At 41.7% G+C, this 20,076-nt stretch overlaps 1 protein-coding gene across 2 annotated transcripts; it reads right to left on the reverse strand.

The window, feature by feature from the left end:
• Positions 1-13,521: 13,521 nt before the first annotated feature.
• Positions 13,522-17,091, reverse strand: LOC147620426 (DCL-like protein). 2 transcript variants are annotated; one of them, XM_086824641.1, is made up of 2 exons: positions 16,709-17,091; positions 13,522-14,167 (listed from the first exon to the last, which is right to left on the reverse strand). In XM_086824641.1, the coding sequence occupies exons 1-2, from the start codon at positions 17,006-17,008 to the stop codon at positions 13,802-13,804; spliced, it is 666 nt and encodes a 221-aa protein (XP_086680767.1). In that variant the 5' UTR covers positions 17,009-17,091; the 3' UTR covers positions 13,522-13,801. The 2 variants fall into 2 exon arrangements, with proteins under 2 accessions (XP_086680767.1, XP_086680766.1); XM_086824640.1 differs by having other exon boundaries at positions 16,628-17,085.
• Positions 17,092-20,076: the final 2,985 nt, after the last annotated feature.

Here is a 20,076-nt window from a genome sequence, read left to right on the forward strand (position 1 = left end):
CCAACAATCTGAACTGGATTGTCCGACATGTTGCTCAATGCATACACCTTCCGCACACTTCAAATCTGTAAATGAGCCTTCCTCAGCTCAACCACACTCCAATTAATGTTCCAGATACTCCAAGATAGCCAACAAACTCCAAATTTGATGTAGGAAATCAACCTGTAATCATCCGAGATGAACTGACTCACGCAGTGCGGAATACCCTGTATTGACACGCCTTCCAAGGCTCCAAATCGCAAAGTAATGGTGCAATCAAGTCTAGGAAACTTGCATTGACACCTAATGAACCTCAATGTTGAGTATCAACTCCATTTGACATGTGTAATTATCAATTTTTGAAAACCCCTTTTTCTGTTTTTGGAAAAACCAGAAAAACCAGTAATGATTTGGCTCTAATTCCTTCAATATTTCACCAAATTGAGCAGCCAGGCATTCATTGGCTTAGCAATAGTGTCCATCAACTCCATGTAAGAGGAATTTGTCCAATTGTAAAACACCAAAGATTAATTGCTCGATTAAAATGCTCTGTTTCTCTGCAACCAGTGGACAACCTGTTTTAATCAGCTCATTCCCAGCTCAATTAAGCATCATTGGCCAAACAAATCACATAGCCCTCTTCTCCAAGATGTAAAGCATCCAATTGCTAAGAAGATTGTGGAAGATATCAAGCACCAAGTAAGAAATCGACCTCCTCGTAGTGAAAAAACCAGTTTTCTGCCCTGTTTCCTCTGTATGAGCTGCGCCGCCTGCATTCAGGGTGTTTGGGAGTGTTTAACTTGCTAATTGAAGAGCTAACCAAGTCCCCAACACACTTGGGTATGTGTGCAACAAGTCAATGGTTGAATTTTTGCCAAAAATATGCTCCAAATGCATCAAATCTTCACCTCCTTTTCTCTGTTTTGTGAGAGGTCAAAAACCAGAGTTTTCCACTCAATTAAATGCATGTAAATTGCTCCAAAAATCACAGTAGGGCTTGCATAAGAGTTGCCAAAACATCCCTCATTGTCAGATACATGTTTGCTTTGCCAGAATCACACATATTTCCACCATACATCAATGTTCCCAAGCTTTAATGGAAAGCTTCAAAAACCAGAATTTTGCCTTGCTTTGATTTGCTCTAAAATGCTTTGCTTTTGCCTGTTTCACCTGCAATCCGCTCAAGGATGTTTAGAAGACCTTACCCGGTAGGCCTAGCTTTCAGATCTGATAGTATTTGGTGTGTTCCAAGCTTCACAGCTCCAATGGCAGCTTCACAGCTTCTTCTTCTCCCTCTTCACTCACTCACTCATAAACCCTAATAAACAGCACAAGGCTCTGATACCATGTTGAAAGAATGGTAGAGGAGGAGGAGACACACACACAGGAGCAAACCCTAATGTCTATTGCAAACCCTAACCATAGAGGGAAGCCATGTCCACCCTCACACAAAGCATAATGCACTAATCCATAATCCACACAACACACAATGAGTCGTGTCCACACTCTACTAACCCTAGCTAATGTCCACACACTATGACCAGCTGGACACGCGGTCATTTATGTCTCACACATGTTCCTACCTAATCTGCCAGCACATAGCATAGCTGGCTCACACTGACATCGAGCTTGAATCTCAACAGTACTCCTGACGATCTGTGTCGTCTTACAGCCACAAACATAGCCATGGCACTAATGTTTCTTCCAAGAAGTGCTCTCGTTTGCTACGCAGTTTGGTGCTTTAGCTTTGGAGCCATCAACCAAGTACCTTTTGGGTTTTGAAATACCTTTATCTATCATCCACTATTAGAGTGTTTCCATGCCCAAATCTCGGGTTTAGACACCAAAATCTGCTTAGCCCTATGGAGAACATAGGTTTACTTTGAACCTGCTAATTAGTGTGCGCACAATACTCCTGTGATAAAACACCTGCTAGCCGAGATTTTTGTGCTCCAAACACTGTTTCTAGTTTCTCATTAGATCTTGGCCAATATGCTTGTTCCCATATATACACATGAAAAAACTAATACACCAATCTAAAAATCGATGATCATCTTTTCTACGAAACACCTAATGCCTACCATTAATGGGGCACTTTACCAAAGTCCTTGCTATATGAAGGCAGTCGTTCACCAAATTGGCTCTCTATGACCTTGACTAGGAGCCCATTAAGGTTAAGGATTAAAGCTAATCTTTCATCTTGTAAGTGCTTTCGCACCCATATTGGGTCAGGTAGAGGGTTCCAAAACCAAGAATGATTACATGCACATATTGCAAATAAGCATCAATTCTGCACAAACTCACAATCAAACGGTCAAGCCACCTTTCGATTTCACATCATTCTCTTTGAATTTGCCTAGCCTTCCATATTTGCCATTTATGGCATCTAATCATCTGGTTTACATAAGGCAAGTCTAGCAATTCCAGATTGTTTGATCCTATACAAAAAAGTGATTATTTTAACAAATCAAAAAGTACATAAGCAAAAAACAAGAACATTTGAATGCTTTGATAAGACCAATAGAAAGGCAAGACAATGGGAGATCAAAATATTTTCCATTATAAGTATTGGATACATGAAATCACTGTGTAGTACAAGGCACATTCAACCAAAAAGGCCACAAGCGACAAGTTTAGTGAATCGGGGCACAATGGAAAGGTTCAACAAAACAAGGCATAATAAGAGACATGTGCTAGGAGACAAGGTTCAACAAAAGAGGGTGTTGAGATATCGAGCTCGTCTAGTGAGGCGGTGGCCACTGATGACCTGCTTGGGGGATAGGCCCCACATTTACAACACTGGCATGGTTGGTGAGATCATGGGAGATATGCGGCCAGTGGGATGACAGGCTGTGTGACAGCCATTCTAGAGACTGGCATAGTTATAGTGCCAGCTCATTTAGTCGGGTTCACACTATAGAGAACCCGTGTATGTATTGGTTGAGTACCTTTCATATTGTGTGTACTCTTATTTCTTGTATATGGTGTGTTGAGTGTTGAGTGAAGAAGAAGAAGATTTCAGCCTCTCACCTTGTGTGTTCTCTATTAGGGTTTTGTGAGTGTGTGTGTGTGCTTGCAAGAGCTCAAGCTCTCTTCCCCCCTGCATCTTTTCATGGTATCAGAGCCTGATTCATGCTAAGGGCTGAGCTGCAAGCAAGAGAACCATAGGAAGCGGTTCGACGGTAAGAGCTTCAACTACTCTTCCCTATTGTGTTGGTGACTACACCCTTGTCGGGAGCTCTACGGGAGGCACCAGCAAACGGTCTCTGATTGAGGAGCTTTCTTTGCGGGAGTAAAGCTATAGGGCAACTATATAGTCCTATCGGACTGAGATTTTTTGGCCAAAAACGCGTTTCGGGCGCGTATGACGTCCGTTTTTCAGAAAGCAGGCGATTTCGAGCACTGCGGGTAAGTCATCGATTCTCTGCAGAACTCTGTTTTAAGAACTGCAGGAAGACAGATTGACTGTGCAAACACTGTGGGTGCTGCAAAGAGGTCTACAGTTGCCATTGGGTGTATGTATGCACATTGAAGTCACTGGTTGTGACATTTGAGAGTACTACAGTACCGCTGTGCAGAAAATACAGCAGTTTGTGCAGAAAAACCAGAGTGCAGTTTCTGGTAAAATTGTGTGTTTGGCAAGATGTCAAATGATGGGAAAAAACTCTAGCTTAAAGTTATGATTAATGACCACATGATTAAAAGTGTCGCAATCTCCTAAGGAAATATGGTGTGAAGCAAGACCTCACTAGGATCTATAAGGCTAGAGAAATTCAACTTACTCAAAGTATTCACTTGAGAACTATAATGTCTCATCAAGCTTGTGATAGTCTACACTACTTTAGATATGAGTATGATGATACTTTAATCCATGTCTTGAAAGTATTGTTTGGACATTGTATTCATGTGATGTATATGTGTTGTTTGTTTTTGGAAGCGTGAGAAGGTACCACATGTTCATGGATTGCCGTGTGGTTAGGAGTTCGAGCATTATAGCAAGGGCTTGGGAGAGCACTTGTTAAGTGCTGTCGAAGACTTCTATGACACCGTAGTCAGCCACCACATATTTTGACATTCATTGGCCTAGGAACTAGAGAATTCATATTTCTCTTGTAATGCATTATTTTACATGTGCGATCGCTGCTTGTATATGAAAGGCGCACCATGGGGTAATAAGGTTAGAGTTACTAGGACAAGGTGTTTGCACTAGTGTAGGTAGTCTTGGATGCACTAGGATCTCATTTTTAACATTGGCGAGCCAAGTGTGGACACTATGAGCCAAGTATAAAGGTCAAATTATTATAACTCTAAATCCTCATTCTCGTATGCACTCTTATATGCTCTCAAGTGAAGGTTGTGCTCTATTCGTCTCTCAAACATTGCCTATCTCTTGTCTTCAATGCTTGTGTGAGTGTGTGTGAGGGAGGGAGTGAGAGAGAGAAGTAGCTACACTTGAGGCATGGTGGCAACAGCTTTGTCGAGTTACTTCCACGTGCTTCCATTGACATAGCTACCATGAGGAGTCCTCGATTCAAGCAAACGAGATAGAGGTAAGTGAGAGCTGCCTCACTAATGCATTACATGTTTCACATGGCATATTGGGTTCGGGTTAGCGTTTAGGCTCCCCAAGGAATGAGAGAAGAGTCATATTAAATGGCCAAGAGGCCTAACATAAATGGTTTCATTGTTGCTAGGACACCAATCTCTTGTCAAGCATTTTGCTCCATTATTGCTGGGACACCAATCTCTTGTTAAGCATTTTGTATAACTTGCTTGTTTGAAGTGGGTTTCACTGATGAGGAAAGGAATAATTCAATTAACAAAAATCCCCCAAAATCATGTGCTTTTGTTGTTTTTTGCATCAATTTCATGTTTTTTATGTTTCTAATCACTTCTTGTTACTCTTAATCCTTGCAATTTCAAGTTTGTTTGGTCAATTTTGTTAATTTTTATTTAATTTGTACTCTTTCTCCAAGAAAATTAGGTAAAAAAATCGCTCAATTGAGCACAAAATCATGGAATTTTGATTTAGCAAATGGGTTTGTTGCATAAACATTTTTGATTTTTTGCCAAAAAAAAGAGAGCTAAAACTACCTTTTTAACTATCAAATTGTCAAAATTGGGAAAAACGAACATTGCCATCATGTCCAAAGCATGCCAATTAGTCTATTTGGCTATGTGTCCACACAATTTGGCAAGGTTAGTGCTTGATTTTGGAGCTTGATATTGGAGCATGCCAATTACTCTATTTGGCTATGTGTATGCACGATTTGGCAATATTTGTGCTAGAATTTGGAGCTTGGCTTGAAGAGGGTTATGCATAATTGAAATTTCTGGTTTTCCATATTAAAGGACTACTTCATCGCTTAACTAAGCACAAAATCATGGCATTTTGATGAAACAAACACCACCATTGCATCTGGAGCATGAAAATTAGTCAAGTCGCTTTGTGTGTGTGTGTGTGTGTGTGTGTGTGTGTGTGTGTGTGTGTGTGTGTGTGTGTGTGTGTGAAACGATAACATTTGTGCTTAGTTTGGATGCTCGGATGGAAGAGGGTTTTGCATTAAAAAGTTTTGGTTTTTGCCATTAAAATGAAAAGAAAAATTCTCATTTGACCCTCAAAATCCCAAAATTGGCATAAAAAAACCTAACATTTCCGTTACGTCCAAGGCGTGCCAATTAGTTTATGTGGACATGTGTGCAAGAAGCTTGACTCTGAGAGGTGGGCTCCATAAAATTTGCTGCCGCCGCTAGCTTGGGTTGCTCAACGACAAAGCCCCACTTACACCTTTGTTAGAAACTGTTGCTCCAGCAGCTCTCTGATCCACGCAACTCTACCCAAGGGGGCGGGGTCAAGGGCAAGGGCTCTCTATCCAATATATTTTTCATATAATGAAGTTCCCATGAGGCTCCACATTGCCCTTGTAATCTCGCACCCCTCTTTGTTGGTGCTCCCTTTGCAAACTTCATTGCTTGCCATACTAACATTTGGCATTTGGGCTCAAGCATAATATCACAAACAAGAGGCTCCATGACACAAGACTTGAAACAAATGAAGAACTCATCTTGCTTTGAAGGAAATAGCCTTCATTGTGATGTTCCTCCCACTATCCACTCTTTTATTGTGCATGAGGACGCTCAAAAGGCATTCTGTTAAGTTTGTGGTAGAAGGAACGTTTTATGACTATCCAAAGCAAAGATCATCCTATTCTCAAGGTCTCCAAAAATAGGGGCCACCATGATGAGAATAATGCAGTTGGCAAGTTCATTTAGTAGGTGTGATAATCATTATTAAGTGAGAAAATATTAAATGGGAGATGGGAGGTGACATAAAAAAGTCTTTGGGGTGCCATAGACGCTAACATAGAAAAAGCCTTATTAGATCCTTGTTAAAAGTGTTAGAAGCTCAAGGCTTTTAGAAGGAAAACCCTTGCATTTTGGGTCCCAAAAATCTTGCAATCATCTCACACCTCTATCGCCTAAGCTAAAGAAAGGCAAGCAATGCTATGAAGCAGTGGCCTCGAACCCCAATTTGAGCTCAAGGCTTTTACCATAAGATTCTGAACCCTCTGCAACCACAGCAGCAAAGATGAGTGACAAACCGATGCCACCCCAAAGTTTAAGCAAGAATGGGGCAGTGTGAACATCCTCACTGAGAGCAACAAGGTGGTGGGCACTCTAGAACAAGAAATCATGGCGGAATAACATCTAATATGAAACACATAACCATTCATGTATTGAAATCCGCACCACTTAGTCAAGCTCCATGACGTGAGTTACATTATGTCGGGGCCCAATTACTCCACACCTCTACCACAAAGGCCCTGCTTGCTAGCTCCAACTCCTTGCCACCCCCTCATTGCTGCAATGTAACCAAAACAAACCAAAGAGAAAAGAAAAGAAAAGAAAAAGACGACCACATGTAACCCACCTAGGCCAAGATCCACCCATCGACCCCTACTCTCTCTCCCCCTCCCTCTCAGTAATGCATGAAGCTGCAAGCAAAATATCACGCGGTGCAAGGAGGTTGGCATCATGGACATCTCCACAAGCATAACCTGTGAAGCATTTTGGAGGCTTCGGACATGCACCCATCTTCAAATAGGTGAGAGAATTACTAGTTGCATCCTCCCCTTTCGTTGGTTAGACAGTGGCACTTTTTGTAATACACCAGTTGTGTGATAGGCCGCTAGTAGCCATGTACAAGCCAGTTGCTCCATAGTCTTGAATGGTCTGATAGAAACTTTGTGGAAATTGATTTGAGAGCATTATGTTGTTAATGACCTGACAATCCACATCACGTCATGGGAGCATCTTCGGCCGAAGGCAATCACTTTAGCTAAAAGAGGGAAGATTAAAAAAGTCATCCTCTGCCTCATAAGAGCTCTCATAAGAGCTCTACACCCACGTAACAAACCACCACCAAATCTAAACACCAATGGAGGCCGACTTGGTTTTCGTCCTGATCATTAATGCACTGGTATTTGGTAGCCTTTCTTCAATCTAATCAATGTCTTGTTACGGTGGAAACTTGAGTTCGCGGATGCTAGGTTTGTGACCTTGTCACATAATTATATAAGTGGTCCTACCTGGTTTCACGATCCTGCTACTCTTAATAACACTTGGGTTAAGGTTGAGTCCTCCACTTGAGCTTGTTTTGCCACCCCTTTGGAGGTCATTCAACAAGATGAGTGCTTGGAGATAAATACTCTAAGGGAAGTGCATTTATGGCTTAACCTCGCACTTATGCAACTAGCCATTGAGGACCTTGGAATTGAACCGAGTCTTCATTTGATGATGATGGAACTAGAACACTTTGTGGAAGAAAAGAGAAAAGAGAAAAACATTGTTACTCATGCTAAGAAATCTCAAGGGCTGTCAAAAGCGAATGCACCTATAGCCAATTCACGAATGGCATCTAGCATGACATCCCTGGAATTTTTGACAAAGACATCAACTGCTCCACAAAAGGAAAAAAAAGTCCAAGAGCCACCCAACACAAGCATGAATAGAGCTCCAAATGAAATCCTAGCTAGTGGCCCATATATTCCTCTAGCTAGTGAAACTATGGCCATGACCACATCTTTGGAAAACTATTGCAATGTTGCCACATCTTGGAACTCTAATCACACGAGTGAGATTATTCCAAAAGCTGCTACTTCATGTGTGGAAGCACCTGTGGTTTCAGCTGTACAGTAGCTCTAGAACCAAAAAGAAAATGCATTGAGTTGGCTAGTCCATATGGGAAAGTGCTATTTAGTGCTTTGATTGATGGGGAAGCTATACACGACTTGATCTCTTTTGCTACTTGGTGCCAACTAAGAAAACCCAAGCTTGAACCAAGTGAAGCTAAAGTGAGGGGTAGCCAGAAGAAAAATACAAAAGTGCTTGGTTTGTTAAAAATTGTCACCTATTGTAATAATGAGAACCTTGTTGGTGACTTCCTAGTCTTGCCTAAAGGTAACTTCAAAGGGCCAATCACCCTTGGTGGTTACAATTGGTTGAAAAGTGCAAAAGGTAAAAGTGACTCTATAAAAGAGATTGAACATATAGTAAAACATCCTAACTACAAAACTCTGGTCTTTATGCAACCTACAGTGAAGTTGCTAGCTCTCAAGGATAATCACAAGGAGGGAGCTTTGTCATCAAATGAATTTGAAGCTAGTTGCTCAAACCCCTCTACACCATTGTCAATGTAAGATTCTCCAACCTCAACTTCTCCATCGGCTACTCCAAACAAGAAGAATCAAAGAGATCATAAACAAAAAACCAAAATGTGTTGTAGAGTCCACATATGAATCTACTAGGGAGCAGATTTCCCAAGAAGTTCCAATAGTTTGTCCAAACATTAACTCCTCTCCACCAAAACCAAAGCTTACAAGAAGTAGGGGAAACAATAACAGCAAATGGAGGAGGTCAAAGGCTACAAAAAAACTACTCCTCGGTGGATCCAAAAGGAGCTTCTACAAGCACAAGGTTTTTATAGAGGAAATTCTTGGATTTGGGTCCTTAAGCAAAAGAAAACTACCATCTTACCCCAGCCCAAGTATATCAAGGTTTCTTCAACAATGACCATAACCAATGTGCCTCAATGTCCAAATTACACTTGGAAGAGGTAACCTACTGGAATAGAGATTGTGACAACTCCACCACCAGTAGCAATTGCTTCACTGAAAGTAGAAGAGGGCAAGGCACTTATGGATGTAACTACAACATCCCCACCTCTCCAAACTTGGCTACCTAAAAAGATTTTGAGGATACAACATAGCTCAGGAAGGGGGGAGTCAAACCATCCTTCAATATCAAAAATCCATAGACCTCCTTGCCAAGAAGCTTCTTCACCCAATCAAAGCATCAACTCATGCTACTGAACTCCAACTCTGCATCGCAACACCCCCTCAAGAGGAAATAGACATGCCAATACATGATGAAGAGTACCTAAGCCAAATTCACTCTTATGAAAACACATTGCCACCTCTTCAGTTGGATGTACGAACTTCTTAAGCACTCACATGTGTACCATCACCTAGGCCGTCTCCACATAGCATTTGGAAAGGATGGTTACATCAAGCTTACACCAAAGGAAAAATTTGAGATGGTGACCCAAGGAGATAGTCTCATCTTCCTTCAAACCCTCTAAGATACCGTAGTCCAAGACATTTCACCATGTTCACATTGAGAGGGGGCTTGTTGAAAAATTTAATACCATAAAAACTAGTATTGACCCAACATGTATAGCATTAATACTTATCAAGAGGGGGCTTGTTGAAAAATTTAATACCATAAAAACTAGTATCGACCCAACATGTATAGCATTAATACTTTGTACATACCTTAAACATTATTTATTTCTTTCATAATCATAAAAATACAATAAAAAGAAAAAAAAGAAAAAAAGAAAGAAAGAAAGAAAGAAAGAGAAGAGAGCACTAATCAAATAGCAGGCACATACTTCATAGTCTTGGCTAATCGTGTGTGCGAAGCTTTTCTTGAGGAATTTTACAGGTTTATCATAATGCAACAACAAAGTCTTCTACAATAGCAAACACCTACATAAAAATCTTCATTCTCGACACGTAGCTACAATGTCTTTCACCAAGATCAAGAGCAAAAAGATAAGCAATAACTTCACGAGCTTCAAATTAAACAGGTGTATTCAAAACTGGCTCTTCGTACATCTCTCTTTTACAATTCTATACTTCAATTGTTCCCTTGAAGAGCATAATTGCATTTCACTTGACTGGTTTGCATTTCTCTTAGTAGCTTCAAGATGAATACTAACGCTAGCATCTTTGCTTTTAAATGGTCCTAGTCTTGCGATTCTATATCTAAAGATAAAGTATGCCAAAGGAATATGCCAAGTACTCCATTTTATATTTATTCAATCATATTTAGGTATATTCTAGCTCTCTAGGTAATGTGTAAGTGAAAAGGATGGTTGTTACATTATTAAAAAAACAAAATATTAAAAAACAAAAACAAAACAAAACAAGACAAGACAAAAAACATGACCAAGAAGATAGCCATCACCATGTGGAATCCTGGTAGGTCCTTGGAAAACTAGCAATGGTATTATAAGACCGATGCCTTGATTTCTCGTAGGGTGGAAACTTACATCTTTGCTTCACTAATAAACCGTCGTCGTCAGAGGCTCTTAGCGGTCCTTAATATCCTTGGCGAGAGTCATTGGGCCATTTCTTTGGTCTCCACGGGATGGTAGTTTATCACTCTTCATTTCACAAAAGAAGCAGAAAAAAAAACACTTTTGTTATGTAAGTAATCGTCTAATCGCATACAGTTTTACTTGCAGAGATAACATATAGTTTTAGATGGTTTATATGTACAACATTGGGTTTAAAACTGTGGTATAACCATAGGCATATTTTTTGAACTCAATTCATACTTGTACCTATTTGTAAGCTAGATCCATATTAATCTTCATCTTTGTAGCATCTTTGGGAAGCTTAACCAATCGTATCCCTGATTTCATAATTGCTTGTTCAACTATTTCCTTGTTAGCTTCTTCTTGTTGCTCAAAGAATATCTTACTTGTTATTACTGTTGCCATGCAGATCATCCCAAGCCTTGCATTGCATTCTTCCTTGGACCGCAAATCTTCTTCGACCACATCTTCCGAGGTCAGAATGTGCATCAGGAAGGGGGTATGTTAAGTGCTATCGAAGACTTCTACGACACCGCAGTCGGCCACCACATATTTTGACATTCATTGGCCTAAGCACTAGAGAATTTATGTCTCTTGTAATGGATTATTTTACATGTGCGATCGTTGCTTGTATATGAAAAGCGCGCCATGAAATAATAAGGTTAGAGTTACTAGCTACGACAACGTGTTTGCACTAGTGTAGGTAGCCTTGAATGCACTAGAACCTCATTTTTAACATCGGCCAACCAAGTGTGAACATTATGATCCAAGTATAAAAGTCAAATTGTCACTCTAAATCCTCATTCTTGTATGCACTCTTGTATACCCTCAAGTGAAGATAGTGCTCTAATCTTCTCTCAAACCTTGCCTATCTCTTGCTTTCAATGCTTGTGTGAGCGTGTGTGTGAGGGAGGGAGTGAGAGAGAGCAATGGCTACACTTGGCATGGTGGTGGTAGCTTTGTTGAGCTACTTCGGCGTGCTTCCATTGACGTAACTACCACGAGGAGTCCCCAATTCAAGCAAACATGATAGAGATAAGTGAGAGTTGCCTCACTAATGCATTGCATGTTTCCCATAGCATATTGGATTCGGGTTGGAGTTTAGGCTCGGGTTGGAGTTTAGGCTCCCCGAAGTATGAGAGAATAGTCCCATTGAGTGGCCAAAAGGCCTGACATCACTCTATCTCGAGGGTCCCAATGGATCCAGCAATCTCCCTAACGGAGATCCAAACGCACGAGAGCCCATCTACCACACTACCTACAAGACTATATATAGACATAGTTATCATAAGCTAAGGCATCCAATGCTCATGAGTATCCACCCCCTCTACACTTCATACATCCTCCGAAAAAACGCCGTATAGAAAAAATGAGATTACGTGCCAATGTATTTTAAAAGAATGTATACAAACAAGACAATATAATAATATATATGTATATTCTCGAAAACCATGTCTGCATACCTTTTTTTAAAAACTACCCTCCACACGTGCTTTGAGGTTTTTTAAAATTAAGAGAGGCAAGCCAACCCATTGGGGTATGTACATATGTATCACAAAAATGTTGGTGCTAGCCCAATATGAAAATTGTGGAAGAGAGGTATCACAACCCAGGCAGCTTGTATAAGAGTAAATAATGGCAAAAACAGCCTTACAGAATTGTCCGAACAGATGATGGTGGTGAAGTGTGGAGAGAGGCTGGCCAGAAAAACGATGTAGCAAGGATGTACAACTGCACGTGAAGATGGAGCAGTTGAAACAGTCTGGAAATTAGCCCCTTCGTGGGTGGTCCATCTGCCCAAACACCCCTCACCAATCTTGAATGCCAAGTGGTGAGCATGGCTTGCACCAAATAAATTTCCAAGCAAGGAGGAGAAATACAATACAATGGGCACCTAATCCTTTCACATGGCTCATATCCCCCAAATGCAGACCTGATTGCACACTAGTTGAATCTATTGTGGGAGAGTGCTTTGGAACATTGCAGACAGCTCTCTAGATGTGTTACACTCAAAGGAGGCGGCCTTCATTACCAGCGGAAAGACTTGATTTTTGCATGTGGCCCTGCAAAGTGTACCTCTGGCCCCAAAAGATGCATTACTGGTGGAAAGATCCACGCATAATCAGGCAAATAATACAGGCTTAGTTTCAAGCAAGGTGAAGCCTGGAGTCCACAGCCCCTAAAATATTAAGCATACACTTATGCTCACATGTTGTCTAGAGAACACTTTGACCAGGTAAAATTGCTCTCTGTATTTTAGCTCTTCTAACCTTTGTCATAGACAAGGAGCCATTGTTGCTGACCACCCTTAGGACGGCAACCATGCGAGTTTTCACCAAATTTCTTTGGCAAAAGGTGAAAAGATAATATTTAAAACACCAACATTACCTAACCAAAGGCCAACATGAGGAAATCAAGCAACAGCTTGAATCAAGCTTTTCTGCCACTCCACACACCCCATCCACTTACTCTCCTATCCACTTGTCATAACACCATACATCAAATAACAATCTCTGAAAGAATCACAACGGGAGCACACAATGTACACTACAAAGATGTAACACACATCTGAGCTTTTTCATGTGCAAATCATTCAATCGAGTTCTACTAGTGTTCTTGTATTTAGACCTACCTTTTTCATAAAACGCAAACAGGAGTTCAGCATTCAAAAAACTGCTGTCTACACCACCCTGCTTTCTAAGGGCCTTATGACATCATCCACCGCCCATGGGCAGGGGCTTGGACAGGGAAGATCCCCTGGTCAGGTACAATGGGCAGCCATGCTCCACCCCTTTCACAGGCAGAAATCTAAATCCATAAAGCCCCAAAGCTTCTTACCAAAACCGTTTTTTTGCTCAAGACAAGTTCTATTTGAAGTAGATTTAAAACCTGGCTATTTTTTAAATCTACATACATCCTGAAAAATCTCTGAAAGACTTAAAACCTTTATCTCACTTGGGAACCATAAACAAACTACTCCAAACTCTGGGAAAAAGCATTAAAAGTCTGTAGAAAATAGAAAATGCAGACTAGAATTCCAATAAAATTCCGTGCTATTACTAGCAATATGTTGCCCTCTTGTGTGGTGATCACTACCACCACCAGATGAACTGCCAAGGTCCTTGCAGCACAGACACTACATGCAAATCTGGCCATAAATCAGAACTTGCGGCCACCACCACGCCCACGATTGCCTCTTCCATGACCACCGCGACCACCACCAAACCTGCCTCCTCTCCCTCTATTATCATGCTGACCTCTGTAGCCACCTTGGCCCTTGTGCTTGTTATTTACCCTTCCATCACCCAAACGTGCTTTGAAATCTTCCGGGAGTGGCAATATATTGTCAACACACTTCCTGTAGCTGAAATCATCCATTGAGCCATCCTTTCGGATGATGTAGTAGCAGCGGCTGTAAAAATCGGGGTTGATCCGTACTTGAAAAGAATCAACTCCTGCACCTAATTTCTTCGGTGGATCCTGATGGCCCTTGTTAATCAACTCTTCCAGCATTAAATGTTCATACTGAAAACCAGACAAGTAAGAAATAATAAGGCAATTGGTGAGGTATGAGAAGGCAGTAACCAGATCATGAACTTGTAAATTTGTTTGATCATGCTACTTTAAATCAACAGATACAGGGATATCAAAGCAACCTGTTCAACAAAGGAGAAAAAGCAAGCATTTTGCTACAGAGTTGCAAAACAAGGCATTCCAGAGCACCCCTCAAGAGGCAAGTTGTTCAGGGAAGACTGTTCACAGCAGCAAGGTTGACTACTACTCAACTAGGGTACCAAGGCTAGAATACATAAGGAGATATCCTAAGGTCAAGGATTCAGATCTGCAATGTACTCATTTAACTTCTGAAAGGTGGGGACCCTTCAGTGGGGGGTTACTAGGACCCAATCGGGTGTCTAGTGTCTCTCTCTATCCTCTCTCCTCTTAGTGTTTGCACTATGGTAATTGAAAAATCAATTCAATACTATAGCATGTATTTATCTATGCATGTATGCATATGTATTCATGTATGTGTGTATGTCAATATTGATAGAATGCACAATGAAGATGGAAAGTGGAAACACAGGAGAGAGAGAGAGAGAGATGAAGAGGAAACACAGGTATAGACCTGCTCTCAATATCATCAACCAAGAATACATGTCCCAAGCAAGAGAGGAGAAGGCCTAGTATGTGAGGGACTGCAACAAATAATGCTAAGCAATGAATATGAGCGAGGGTAGACCCAGCTATATATATGCCCATGCAGAGGCACCCAACTAGGTCTACACAACTAGGATAAATCCTCCACGACTAGGATAAATATCCAAGACTCCAATAAAATGGGGATAAAATATGGGAAAAATATGTGAGGGGTGACCAGCCCCTCAAGCTAACATGGTCAGCCCTAAATAAAGGCTAAACTGTCCAACAGAAAAAACAGCACTCCACCGCCGACAGAAGGCAAGGAACATGAAGAAACCGGGTAACTATGTAGGCCAGGAACAAAACGCAAGTATAGGTGCTCCAAAATCAGTAAAAAACGCTAATTGAAATCAGAAATTCAGTGTCCTCAAGTACCAAACTACCACCAAAGCCCCAGTCCACACAAAACCCCCTCTGCATGTGATATGTGTCTACTAGAGAAGAAAACGCAGCCAACCAGAGGGCTGCAAACCTGAAAATTCAGGCCAACCAAGTTCCACACCTCATATAAGGAAAAACGCTGAAGAGAAGGTACCTTTGGGTCCAACAGAAGAAGCCCAAGTGAAGGTAGAGCTACCAGCAAGATCAGTCCAAAAAAACGCAACAACCAGAGGACTGCAAATCTGAAAACGCGGAGGTGAAACAGGGCAGTGGATAGGGAAGATTCTCGAAACGCAAAAGTGTTATGTACCACCAAGCCTCAGATCAGCCAATCAGCATCAAAATACAACCTGTAGGAGAAAAAATGCAGCACATATGCTGCTGTTGTCCTGTGCAGAACAGGCCGACAACACTACAAGGATAGATGCTGAAGAATACTGACAACAAAACTGCCGCAAAACACTTGTAGAAAAAAAGCGCAGCATAACAGATGCTACTACCCTGAAATAGAGCAGCCGACAAGTGTGTAGAGGGGGTCTCAGGGGTCAAACCGGCGATGGAAGACCACGGGCTGCAGTGGAGAAGAGCCAGGAAGTGACCAGCCGACCAGTAGCAAATCTGAGAAGAAAAACGCAGAGAAGAAGAGGGAGCATCCAACAGTGCATGTCACCAACACTCTGATGCCACGATAGAATGCACAGCGGAAGATGGAAACTGGAAACACGAGAGAGAGAGAGAGAGAGAGAGAGAGAGAGAGAGAGGAAACACAAGTATAGACTTGCTCTCAATATCATCAACCAAGAATATATATATGCCCATGTAGAGGCAGTCGACTAGGTCTACACAACTAGGATAAATCCTCCATGACTAAGATAAATATCCAAGACTCCATAAAATGGGAATAAAATATGGAAAAAATATGTGAGAAGTAACCAGCCCCTCAAGGTAACATGGTCAACCCTAAAGGCTAAAAATAGGACACCACACAAAAAGTCAACAGCAAGGGGATGATGTCTAGCAAGTATATGTATGTGTATGCATGCTTGCTTGTATGTGTGTGTCAGTAGATATATCGTATGTGTATGTGTATCATGTATGTGCCTGTATTCATGTATGTGTGTATATCAGTATATGTATGTGTATGCATGCTTGCTTGTATGTGTGTATATCTATGCATGTATGTATGCATATGTATTCATGCATGTGTGTATGTCAGTATATGTGTGTGTATGCTAGCTTGCTTGTAAGTTGAGCCAGCATACATATGTATGTATATATGCATACTTGCTTCTAAAATTGAGTTAATCTCCATAAAATTATCTATCGGCCTACAGAAACTTGTGCTCTGAGGCGAGATTTATCCTTTCCCTTCTTGTGCAAAGAACAGAAAGGCAGACAGGCTACCTTGTTGACATTGAAGTTGATGGGCCAGTTTCGAAGCAGGTCATAGAAAAAATTGAACATATCCACGGAGGAGGTGAAGACCTTAGGGCCAAGCTTGGCTTCAGTAGCGTTTGTGGCTTGGTCTTTACTTTCCCCATCGCCAAGGCCAGGGCCTTCTTCTTGTTCTTTCTCTCCTTCTGTTTTCCCTGCTTCTTCTGCGACGCTTTCCTCAGGTTTTCCTGCTTCTGCTGCATCTGGAGTTAGGGTATCTTCTTCTGCAACTTCAGCGCGCAGCTTCTTTGCTGCATTCTCTCTGCCTTCAGCAAGGACACCCTCTTCTCCTTCATCCATGGGCCTCTTTCGCCCCTCTGCCTGAGAATCCACCATAGACTCCAGCTCCATGTCCGCCAGCGATACGAGGAGACCTCTGCCTTTAAACCCTTAGGTCTTAAAATCTACATATACAATTACTTTCATCATGACCCCAACAATTAAATTTAACAAATGACACTAGTTAATTCATAATTATTGATTCTATCAGTGTTCGGTACATAATGCAAATATATCATCTAAACTACTATCTTGGGTATTAATTTATGGCTGCAATTAATGCCCGCTCACTATAGCCGTAGGTAGAAGGTGCACCATTGCAAATATATCACCTAAACTACTATCTTGGGTACTCGGAGAGAGCATCCACCAACCTATTTTCTCAAAACAAAATGCCACCACGAATAGCAAGGAACTTTGATTGGCCACGAATCCCCACACAAGTGTGCAGTGAACTCCAAGAATAAATGATGAGTTGCTGGACACACCGCGCCCATAATCTCCAACAGTGGACAGAACACATCACATCCCAAAAGCCTCGAACAATGAAATCGGAACAGATCCAATTCATAATCTCTACTACACAAAAGATAACCATGTCCTGCTAGATGTCTAATGCTTGGAACTCCGAATCATGGTTCCCATGCACTAGTAAGTGGAGTTGTAATAAGCCCCCTCTTCCACCCACAAGCCTCATCTGGCTGGAAGCAAATGGGGGGGAACTACATGTGTAATTGAGAAGTACACCAAGGTCCTCCTGAGCTGGAAGCGCCCTGGGAGCCCTAGAAGTGATACTAGAATCTGTATCATTGTCATGTGTTGTGTCTTTGCCCTTTCTCTGAGATGAAGCCGTGCCCTTGGTCTTGTCCTTCTTCTTGGACAACACATGTCATCTTTTCCCACCAGAAGAGAAGCAACGACTCCAAACTTTCTTTTGAACTGGGGAAAGTGCCTGGTCAGAACTGCGAGACTAACACCTTCAACTTACCCTATGAAACGAGAATGGACTCTTCCTCCAAAAGTAGGGAGCTAAGATCATCAAATCCAACTGAGTGGATGTGACCTAGCACCACTTACCCTGTGAAACGAGAACGGACTCTTCCTCCAAAAGTAGGGAGCTAAGATCATCAAATCCAACTGAGTGGATGTGACCTAGCACCACAACGATCGAGAAATCGCATCATAGTCCAGGGAAAGCTTGGTGAGGATAAGTGTAGCTAGCTAAGCAAAGGACAAAGCAGCACACCCATAACCAGTAACTGGTCATGGATAACCTTGGTCTTCATGAGAAATGACTGCATGGAACTGTCTTCAGGGAATAACAAACCGTAGAGCTGCCCTTGCAAACAAGGTAACTGGCCTCATCACGAATCTTGAGCAAAGAGATCCTCCAATTTAGACCATACCTGATGAGTATTGGTGAGAGTTTGCACTGCTGGTGAGACCTCCTCTGTGATGGTCTGCACAAGCACAGAATGCACCTTTGAGTCCCGATTCTCCCAGTCTTGTAATTCCGCAACAAATTCATCCTCTTGATCCTGAGTCCACCTCCTAGAGTTTTGAGGAAGCTCGGGCTTCCTTTCAGTGCCCTGAACTATATCCCACAAACCCTTGTGGATAAACCAGATCCACATGTGAAGCTTCCAATGGGCATAGTTGGGTCCTTTCAACTTGTCATCCTTGTTCGTACAAGGGGGAGCCATATCCACAACAACAAGAAACACAGATCTCAGCTCTCAAAGACTTCTCTCAAGTGCTTTCCAACAAAGTGAGGCTTCAAAACCAATCAGTCCCCTCTCAAACCTGAGAGAGAAGGAGGTTGGATAGTAGCAAAAGATTCCAAGAAACCACCAGGAACCTCCTACCGAAAGGGTAGGGACTTGTGGAGGAAGAAGGAAATGTACAGCCACTTGTCTGACAACTCCACATGCAAGAGAACTCACCAACAACTGATACCGGAGCAGAATTTGCAACCAAAACTCCAATGCTTGCCTTTGTAGAAGAAAACACAGCCAAGAACCTGGCCAGCTTGCCTCTGTAGGAGAAAACGTAGCCACCAAACTGGCTAATAGGAAGAAGAGGGTTGGCTGGACCAGAAAATGGAGCAGATTGGGGAAACGCAGCCACTGTTTGGGACTGATCTGCAGCCAGGAGGAGCTTGGGCAACAAATGCAAGGCAATGATGAGAAGATGGGCAGATTTGCAGTAGATGGAGCAGCCTAAACCTAAGCGAGTGATACCATGTTGGAGAATGCACAAGCGGAAGCATAAACAAGACGAGAGAGAGTAGAGAGAGCTTGTGGACAAGATCACCTTTTATATTAGCTTGAAGCTTTACAATGGCATTTGGCTAGCAAGGAAATATTGAACTTGTGCAAGGGATTGGATGAGATAGTGAAAATGGGAGGCCTCCTTTATATAGTGCATGAGTGAATTGGCCGACTGCCTCTAGGGACAGTTCGACTGTCCCCCACGACCTATAAATGTTGGAGAAAATACATAAAATTTCCAATAAATTGTACAACCCAATTACATTGAGATGCATAAATTCTAACAGTACATGCATCCACCTAAAGTAAACAGGGGAAAGAGAGAAAAAGAACACTAGTGCGGTGGGGAGAGAGAGAGAGAGAGAGAGAGAGAGAGAGAGAGAGAGAGAGAGAGAGAGAGAGAGAGAGAGAGAGGACACTGGGAGCAGGGAGCGATGGAGAGAATAGCTCTTAAGGGGGAAGATGATGGTCGTGCATGTGAAATGGCCACACATCAAAATATCCACCCACTCAACATGATCATTCCAAAAATAGCCACCAACTCATCATTCCAAAAATAGCCACCAACTCAAACACCTTAATTTAAAGGTTATACCCTTAATTCTCATGTAGTTGCTAACATCCCTTCTACATTTTTAATTAATACAATTGAAGAAAATGTTTAGAAAACATACTTTCTCCTTTTTCTTCTCTTAATTAATTGAATCCTTAGTCTCGAATCAAAGAAGGGATTATTAAGATTGAAAATCACAAGCTCTAACATAAGAGCTACACACAAAAGCATGGAGCTTTGTGAGCTAACATCATAACCATGCTTCTTGAATTTTTAGTTAAACAAGGAAAAGTTAACTTATGATGAAATCAATTGAA

Source organism: Cibotium barometz, chromosome 31 (assembly GCF_041138505.1).
Source record: "Cibotium barometz isolate CiBa-2024 chromosome 31, ASM4113850v1, whole genome shotgun sequence".
In the NCBI taxonomy this organism is placed as follows: Eukaryota; Viridiplantae; Streptophyta; class Polypodiopsida; order Cyatheales; family Cibotiaceae; genus Cibotium; species Cibotium barometz.